Source organism: Simochromis diagramma, unplaced genomic scaffold (assembly GCF_900408965.1).
Source record: "Simochromis diagramma unplaced genomic scaffold, fSimDia1.1 OVJJ01000611.1, whole genome shotgun sequence".
NCBI lineage: Eukaryota > Metazoa > Chordata > Actinopteri > Cichliformes > Cichlidae > Simochromis > Simochromis diagramma.
Genome location: NW_024387175.1, coordinates 189,467 through 198,458, shown reverse-complemented (window position 1 = coordinate 198,458; position 8,992 = coordinate 189,467). Strand labels below are relative to the sequence as shown.

The 8,992-nt window shown below is 44.3% G+C and overlaps 1 protein-coding gene across 1 annotated transcript; it reads right to left on the bottom strand.

Annotated features, from left to right (window-relative positions):
- Window positions 1-20: 20 nt before the first annotated feature.
- On the bottom strand, window positions 21-8,541 carry LOC120744969 (centrosomal protein of 164 kDa-like). Its single transcript, XM_040049566.1, has 17 exons — window positions 8,359-8,541; window positions 8,033-8,164; window positions 7,746-7,941; window positions 5,755-5,832; window positions 5,488-5,610; window positions 4,468-4,611; window positions 4,258-4,341; window positions 4,113-4,181; window positions 3,770-4,029; window positions 3,404-3,580; window positions 2,730-2,886; window positions 2,542-2,649; window positions 2,127-2,229; window positions 1,338-1,730; window positions 1,166-1,238; window positions 946-1,065; window positions 21-798 (listed from the first exon to the last, which is right to left on the bottom strand). The coding sequence occupies exons 1-17, from the start codon at window positions 8,517-8,519 to the stop codon at window positions 702-704; spliced, it is 2,475 nt and encodes an 824-aa protein (XP_039905500.1). The 5' UTR covers window positions 8,520-8,541; the 3' UTR covers window positions 21-701.
- Between the last annotated feature and the right edge of the window lie 451 nt (window positions 8,542-8,992).

Sequence of the window (8,992 nt, the reverse complement as noted above, 5' to 3'; positions counted from 1 at the left end):
CCACAAGTTTTTCCACTGGAAATCATTCGCACATTAAAAATGTTTTATTAAAATATTTCATAGAAAAATACAATATTTACACAAATATGTAACAGGCACAACTAGTCGACAGCTCACTATTACTGATATGCAAACACCAGGAGACTGGACATTAAAAAACATTTTTCAAAGTGGATTGGCTTCACTGTCTTTACAAAAACAACAGGAAATTCAGTCTCTGTTAAAAAGTGCATTACATAAACGGTTAACCTCCATCAGGCCGTGTTGTGGAAGGAAAGGTTTCAGCAGTAGAGAAATCGCACAGGACACTTCTCTGTGATTGTCTTATACTTATTAGGAAAACCCAACCCGACACAAGTGAACTACAGCTTTAAAACACAGAGTGGATAAGTTCTGGCATGGACCTCTAACCCTGAATTTGTTTGCCTGAAAAAATAAAAGTAGTTTCTAGTGTTGGAGGATAAAAGTCCTCAGCCCTCTCAGATATGTAACCTCCCTGAATGAACAGCCAATGTCCTCTAGAGTGATCTCTTCCTCTGGGAAGAGCAGAGGAGGCTGAACGATCCCTGAAAACTTTCTGAACCGACATATTTAATTTTAAAAGAAGAAGGAATGTAAACATCACGACGCAGACGTGTCACAGTCAGTAATACAAAGTCCTCGGTAACGGTCTCGGTAGAGGGAGGCCGTGCATCATGTTGTCAGTAATGATAGACTCTGATCTGATTGTTGTCATCCAGGCCCAGCTGGACCAGCCCGCTCTTTGAGGAGGGAGCCTGATAGCGGGTGAACAGCGGTCTGAAGGGTGGAGTTAAAGATGGCAGGTACAACCCAAGGTGAACTTTAGACTAGAGATGTTTGCAAAGTGAAAATTTTAAAAAGGAAGTTATATGAAATAAAGGAGAACTAGAGGATGGACTGTGTGTTAGAGTGATGGAAGGATACATGCTGGTGTCTTTCTTGCGCATTTCCAGCCACCTCTTGTTGCCGTCTATCAGCCCCTGCAGCCTTTGGCCGTCCATCTCAGCTGATCTCGGTGTGGAGTGAAGCGCCCGGCTGTGTTCACTGAGACACACACAGGAGTTACCGTAAGTACACTTAAAACAGCGTTTGTGTGGAATCTGCTACACAGGCTTGATTAAAGGTGTATTGTAGGTTGCAGTACTTCAGAGGAGTGTATGATGAGTAAGCCGTGGAGGGTCTTGTTGTGCTGGAACCGAGCGGGGCAACAGCTGCTCCTGGACAAGAGAACAATGACACAATTTGTACAACTTTGTTTTGTTTTTTTTTCCCCCAACGAGTGCTGTTGTTGGTGCACCACTAATCCAACAACATACCAGGGAATATCTGGCTCCAGCGGCTGTTGAGGGTGTCCCTGGATGCCCTCAGCTCACTGCTGATGGGCGTGCTGAAGAGTGGGGAGGCTGCAGAGCCGCTCTGAGTCGCCCAGCTCCACGGTGGCTCTGAGGGCCTCTCCAGAGGAGGAGGCGGGGCTAAGGAGCTGGTTCCCAGGTTGTACATCTGAGCAATGACAGGAGCTGATGAGGAGGAGGTAGGAGCTAGAGTGGAGTGAGGATGAGACAGAGGTGGAGGGAAAGCTGCGTAAGGTGTGGTGCTCTGCTGCTGGGTCAGCGAACCCAAGGCACCCAGGACGGTGTTGAGCTGGCCTGAGATCTGCTGCAGTGACTCTGCTAATTCCTGGACTTTGGCTGGAACGGTGGGAATATCACCTGAAGAGAGAGGGAGGAGGAGAGTGTAGATTTGCAGAGGTAAGAGAAAATACAACAGGTGAGTTCTTCAAACTGGTAGGAGCGGCTCTCTGGGGACGCACTAGAGCCAAAATGATTGTCTATTAACAGCTGATTTGTGAAGTTTATATACAGAAACATTGGCTCTGACACACAAATCAAAGGGCCACTTATAGTCCCCAATCATAAATCAAAGTATGGTATAGGTTACCTTAGATCTGCTAATTCAGTATACTTTGAAAGGGGCTTTACTCTCAGCCCATAGCTACAGGGGAACATGTTACTTCCATCCATCTTCTTTTGCTTAGCAAGAGCTTGTTTGTTGGATTTAGACTGAAATGTGAAAATCCTGTTCATTGTCTGGCGAGCATGCATTACCTGTCCCATATGGCGGTTCCACGGTGCTGCTGAGGTCTGACTCACTCACATCAAAGGTTACCTTCCTTCCTCCGGCGAGCCGAGACAAATCCTCAAACAGCGGCTACGTGGAAAAAGCACCAGGGCGTTACAGTCATCACGACATTCCATTAAAAGTATGAATTCCCTTCTGCTACACCTTAAATCTAATCCAGGTTATATTTCCAATCCACTGAGACACATTTCATCCTTGCATATAAAGTGTGTTGAGTGGCAGAAATGTACCATGCTGCTAAATGTTCTGCTTATTTTTATAGCTTTTCATCAGTTTTACTTGGTCAATATAACCTTCTACACTGATTACACAAGCTCATTCCAAGTGAGACTTTAAACAAGCTCACAGAAGAGCACAAATACATGCTGATGACCTCCTGACCTCTTTGGCTATAGAGTTCTCTAGCTGCAGAAGCTGCTCCTCTTTCCTCCGCAGGAGACTGTTTCCTCTCTGAACCGTCCGCTCCAGCTCCGCCACACTGTTGGCCTCCTGACAAAGGGAGGGGAAATTCCCATCTTGTTTAAAAAAAAAAATCCGATTGAGGTTTAACACGTGAGGCTCCCCCTTACCTGCTCAAGGTTTATCATCGTCTCTTCGGTCGCTCTTCCCTGAGCGGGGTGGGCCTGCAGGGCCGCCTGCCTCTTCATCAGCCGGCTGCTCTCTCTCTCCAGGAAGAGTTTGGTCTTCTGGATGGAAGCGCCATGTGAGGAGATGTACCGCCGGAATCTGGACATGTAGAGGTGTGGGGATGGGAAGTGTTGAAGGTAGGCACGCACCAAAAACTCGAATGTTTTGATATTTCTATCATACAAACATTAGAACTAGAAACATGCACGCTTCAAAACAATGAAAGGAAGAGTTTTAATCAGTACAACATCAAGTCACTTAAACTTCTGGTATTGGTCTTGTTAGTTAAGTAGCAGAGGGGGTTGTTACGGTAGTCAGTTTTAGCTGATTTAGTACTGAGGACATAAACAACAAGTGCATAAGAGTGGTAACAATGAAAAAAACCCAAATCTGTAATGTCAGATCCGGGAGGAGCTCTGCTTTCACAGCATCTGTCATCTTATTAGGAGTATTCTACCTCAAAGGTTTTTCAATTTTTAGGATTCGGCTATTTTTTTAGATTGACAAAATGATAAGAACAAAATGCTGGAAAGTACCAAACCATAAACAAACCCCTAATCCTGAAAATTTATAACTGTTTATTCTGTGATTGGTACTGTGTGTGTGCTCCCCTTACTCATCCATGCTGCTGGTGCTGTCAGGTACAGGGGAAAGAGGCGGCTCCTCCAGGTCATCTACATGTAGTGATGTGTCTCTTCTGTCACTGGAGGGCGGCGTCGTCTTCTCTGCCTTCTTCTTTCTGTCCTGCTCTTGTTCCGCGGACGTGCTCGCCCCTTCATCTCGTTCCAGCTCACTGAGAAAACGACAGCAGACTTTTCACATGGAATCATATTTAAAGCCATTAAAAAAGCTAAACAAATACAAAACAAGACAATTCTACATATGCAAGGCGACAGTCATTCTGTCATTTAATACTGAGGCAAATCTATGAGTACCAATCAGAGCTTTTATTTTGAAAGCTATTTGTGTAGGAAGCCTCTACCTGACTCTGTGGCTGAGGCGGTCACATCTCTCCTGCAGCAATGCCACCTTGGTCTCCAGGTGCTCCTTGTCCTCCCTGGCTCTCCTGCTCTCTTCCCTGGCTCGGTCCAACTCCTCCCTGAGCCTCTCCTCCTTCTCCTTGGCCTCACTCCTCTCCTCCCTGGCTCTGTTGATGAGTTCTCTGGCTTGGGCTGTCTCTTCTCTCATCCTCTCGAGTTCCTCTCTCAGCCGGTCTCTTTCCTGGATCAGCCGAGGTAAGGCCTGACGGAGGAAAAAAGGAAAGTTGGCAGATCGCAAAGCAAGTGAATAAAATCTGTTCATTAGGAGAGAGCATGGCTTCACACCTCTATCTGTCGGTCCACTTCCTGCTCCTCTTGTCCAAGCAGCTTCCTCCTCCTCTTCAGATCTGCTGCCTGATAGGAGACAGAAATTGATTAGTCCATGTGGTTCAGATACCTCTTAACAGAGCACATATTGTTTAAAACAGACCTTGGTCTGCAGCATGGCCTCCTGGCTCTTCAGCTCTTTGGCTCTCAGCTCCAGCTGATCCCCCAAATCCTGCAGCTCTGACTCCTACACAAAGAGATAAGATGACTTCCTTTTAGAAAAGGCTAGCCTTTACCCTTCCTTGGCACAGCTTAGCAAATATTATGTAAACCCCACCTCAGAGTTAGCATTCATGTGTCTGTCCTGACTTACCTTGCGTGAGTGTGCCAGCTCAGTCTTTTGTATCTGTGCATCCAGCTGTAAGCGGAGCTTCTCCAGCTGGACAGCATGTGAGGCCTGCAATCGCTCTCTGTCCTCCTGCAGAGTGGACAGCAAGCGCTCCCTCTGAGCCGTCTCCTAGGACACAGACACAATGACGTGACTGATAGTAAGTATCCTGCTTGTTTACAAAAAAAAGCCTTGAGGCAAAAGCTTGTGATACTAGTCCACTGTTTAAAATTAAACACAAACGTGACACCGTGTGAGAAAAGCTATTCTTTACTTTAAAGTCCAAAGCATGTGTGGTGTTGTTTTAACAGCTCAGTCTCTCTTTTCCTAGATTCAGACCTGTTATACGCATTTCCAGATTGTTTTTTTCACAGCCTCTCCTAGAGTAAGTTATTTAGCTCCTCTTAAAGTTCTCCCTGACTGAATCTGACCGACTCCTCTTAAACAGAAGATGGAAACAGCAGGTGAGTCAGTCTTCTATGCCTGAGCTGGCCAGATTAAGGAAATCTGCATTTACTAATATCATTTGGAGCCAAGAGTAGAAATAAACTGCCTCTTTAGAACAGTCTGAAATGCTGATATGCCAATCAGACTGATATTAGCCATTTTCTGACATATCAAAAATGTCATTTATGACATTTATGTACAAAGGAAGGAGAAACATCCTTCAACCATGTTATGAATGTTGATGTTGCATACTTTGTCCACCAGAGGGCACTCTGCAACTTTCCTTTTGGCAAAAAGCTTGGTTGGAAACAGATGTCAGGAGCAGAGTTGGGTCGAGCATAAACAAATCATTCAGTGTCTTATTAAGCACTTATAAATAACGATATGTGGAAATCTGGTTATGTTTGGTGAATATCGGCTGAAACAACAGTTTTTTTAATCGGTATCGGTCTTAAAAATATCAGCCAGGCTCTAGTCTGAAGATCATTTCTTACTTGAAAGTTTGGCTATATGTTTATAAGAATCTACAGTACAACTAAATCTGAAACGCTCCCTGACCTCGTCTAGATATTTCTCTCTTATGCTGTTCATCTCTCTCCTGTGGTCGTTCCTCAGCTGCTCCAGCTTCCTCTCGTGATCCCGCTGCACTTCCTCTCGCACTTCCTGGAGCACATCGGTCAGCTGGGCAGCGGTGCAGAAAAGGGGGAAGGAAATTTTTTTAAAAAGAAGTTATAACCCATTCTAATGCTACTAGTGCTTCACGCCCTTTAAGCTCATATTCACAGAGATGATGATTCAATGCTGTATAAAAATGTGTCCTCTAACCTCGCGGTGGTACTCGGCCAGTTGCAGCTCAGGCCGCGGACTCATCATCAGCTCCCTCCTCCTCTCTGTGCTTCTGACCTTTATACACACAAAAAAGTGCAAACACAGACAGATCATTAATCCGTGTTTGTTGTGTTCGTGTACTATCAAAGCAAACCCATGGATCGGTTGGTTTTAATGTTTACATTAGTATATCACACTACCACTGGCCACAAAGATCATTTGGCAGTTTAAACTGAGACCATTTAGATCCTGGCAATGTCTGTCTTTACAAAAACTAAAAAAAACAAAGCCACAACTGTATGGTGACGCAGACACTTTAGGACTTTAGGTCATGGACATAAAATATGTTGGTATGTTAGTACCACTGTGATCAAGAATTCTTGCCCTGAGTGACAAGTCTAACTAGAAATGGAGTTACAAGGACTAGGTCACAACAAAACTGACTTCTGGAGTCCTTTCACTACACAAGACAACAAACATCCAGGTTTAACCTACCAGCATCTAGTGTGAGTCAGTGGTTTGTTTTTCAGTCCAGATTGCTTCATAACAAGGACAATATTTGACTATTTACTGAACCCAACTTTAATCTTGATTTCTCCCATGAAAGCAGCTACAATACATTTGCTTCCTTCAGAACGTGTATGATCACTTTTCTATAAATCGCAATAACAATCTTAATAAATCAAGATAGGAAAAAAACTTTCACCTATCGGGGGCGGATCTAGAGAAAGTTTCGTAGGGTGGCATCAGGGTGGCATGGAAATCAAATGGGATGGCAAAATCTAAGCCTTTTTTGAAACACATATGCAGGTGTTACACACGGTTAAAATGATTTAAATGCAGTAAGTATACACATGTTTCATATAAATATAGTCTATAACTTAATTATTTTCTGTAGCTCACATAATTAAACTTTTCAGTTACATAACACGTGAATTTTGACTTTATGTACTGTATAGCCTGTATAATAAATAAATACATATAAAAATATAGTTTTTTAATCAGAAGTCTGGATTTAGTGGCCTGTCACTAAAATTCAAAAACTGATGTATACTTTGAAGTCCAAACTTTCAACACAAGCTGAAATAGAGACTCAGCGTGGCTCCAGCTTGTTGCTATGTCAGCTTAATCACATGCCGGTCCTGCAATTCGGAGGTGCAGCACACACAGTGTTAAGAACAGTCACCTTCATTCCACCTTCAAAGTGTTAATGCTATCTTATCTTAATAAACAACACCGTCATATGCAAAACTAGGATGGCACTAGAGGTGGCAAGAGATCATTTTAGGGTGGCACATGCGACCCCATGCCACTCCTCTAGATCCGCCCCTGTCACCTGTGACACAACAGCCCCGGGTTTGAGTTCCCTCACCTATAATAAATTATCTCCCACATGGAGACAAGATTAATCACAATATAAAAGCAAATGTGTACTTTATTTCAGACAGGTATATGACACACAGTTAGTTTAATAGGATTCTATTAAAGGGATACCTTCTCATAACTACATACAGGATGTGGCCTCTATAATTATTAAAGCAGCTATCAAAATATAGCCCCCACAGTAAGAGAACTCTCACCTCATGCGTTACATGTCACTTAACATTTTATTTTAAAAGTTCGAGCATTGCTGCTCAGCAGTCCAGGGTCTTCTTTCTCTTACTGCTTCATAATGTGTCAAATGTTTCAGGATGGTGAAAGGCTAGCATCTGTTACTGCAGCATGAAGCATGCTGCAGTAACAGATGCAGTATGCGGTTTAGCATTGTCTTGCTGAAATATGAAAGGCCTTCCCTGAATCTGGATGGGAGCATGTGGTGCTCTAATTCCATTCCATCACAGATGCAGGATTTTGAACTGAGTGCTAGTAATAAGTTGGATGGTCCCCCTCCTCTTTAGTCCAGTGAACACTGTGATTTATCTGACCTAAATATCCCTATAACGACAAGCTGTCTGAGGATAAAAAAAATCAGCAGCATCAACAGTTACCTCCTGTTTCAGAGAGTCCAGTTTCTCCTTCCTCTCTCTCTGGAGCCTCTTCTTCTCTGTCTCCAGCTCTTCTTCTAACTCCGCCTTCAGTCGCTCGATGTCCCGTGTCTTCTGGGCCTCCAGTCTTTCCCGCGCTGCAGTTTGCTCTTCCTCTAGAGTGACACGTACCTCCTTTAACAGGACTTCACTCTCTTCCCTGCACACGACGCAGATGTTAATGTTAATACAGGGATTGTGTTTTTTCACTTCTTTAGGGGCGACTGTGCTGATGTGTGTTAAGCGTTGACCTGAGTTTGTGTTGCTGCTGCTCCCTCTCCCTCTTCGTAGACTCTCTGAGCTCCTCCAACATTCTGTCAGACTCCTCGTTCAGCCTGGTCTCCTCCTCTCTCCTTCTAGACAGGAGGTGCTGCCGTAAAGCCCTGAGGGAGAGGCATGTAAATTCAGAAGCATTTGTGTATGTAGTTACAACAAAAAAAACCTTTGGAAGCAAAGGAGCTTCATCAATTCGCGGATTCACACCTCATGAAATAATAACAATAAAGAGCAGGAAGTAAACAACACAATACAAAAACAAATTTAAAGGTGCTGTCTTTGAGTTTGACCTCCTACCAACCTCAGTCTTTCCTCAGTCTCCCCCCTCAGTTTCTCCTCCTCCTCCTCCTCTTCTCTTTTCAGCTCTTCCCGGAGGAGACGAATCCTCTCTTCTTTTTCCTTAGCTATGCGCTCCTTCTCCTCCTCTATCTCTCGGTCAGCTTTCCTCCTTTCCCTCTCCATCTCCTCTCTTTCCTTCTTACTCCTCTCCTCTCTCTCTAGCCTCTTTCTCTCCTCTTCCTCTTCTTTCTCACTCTCTTTCTTCTCCCCATCTTTCCAGCTTCTCCCTCTCGGCTCTTCTTCCAAAGCCCTCTCTTGTTTTTTTAAGGAGCGTTTAACACCATCAGCTTGGATGCTCAAAAACCGTGCCTGTCGGCCCCTGGAAGTTTCAGGCCTCTCAAGTCCCAGAGGTACGCCGAGGCCCTGGGCCGTTTGCCTGGGGGTGACAGCCTGGTCTGAATGCGAGGAGATGGAGGGTGACGGTGAAAGGCTGGACTGGTGAAGGACAAGCCGGTCAACTTTATGCACTGGGGATGTGTCTCTGTCTTTGGCCAGCACATGGCTAAAATAAAAGAATGAGAGCAAAAGAGTTAAAAGGTGTCGTATTTGTTCATCATAATTCTATGAACAGGCAAGAAGGGCATAAGTCTAAAGCT

What these genes read in the sequence shown, in the direction of transcription:
- LOC120744969 (XM_040049566.1), bottom strand. Translation starts at nt 8,519, where the DNA reads ATGGAGAGGGAAAGGAGGAAAGCTGACCGAGAGATAGAGGAGGAGAAG. An exon ending in AGAACTCTATAGCCAAAGAG is followed by an intron (nt 2,230 to 2,541) that starts GTCAGGAGGTCA and finishes TTTTCCACGTAG; the next exon opens with CCGCTGTTTGAGGATTTGTC. An exon ending in TCATCATACACTCCTCTGAA is followed by an intron (nt 1,066 to 1,165) that starts GTACTGCAACCT and finishes TGTGTGTCTCAG; the next exon opens with TGAACACAGCCGGGCGCTTC.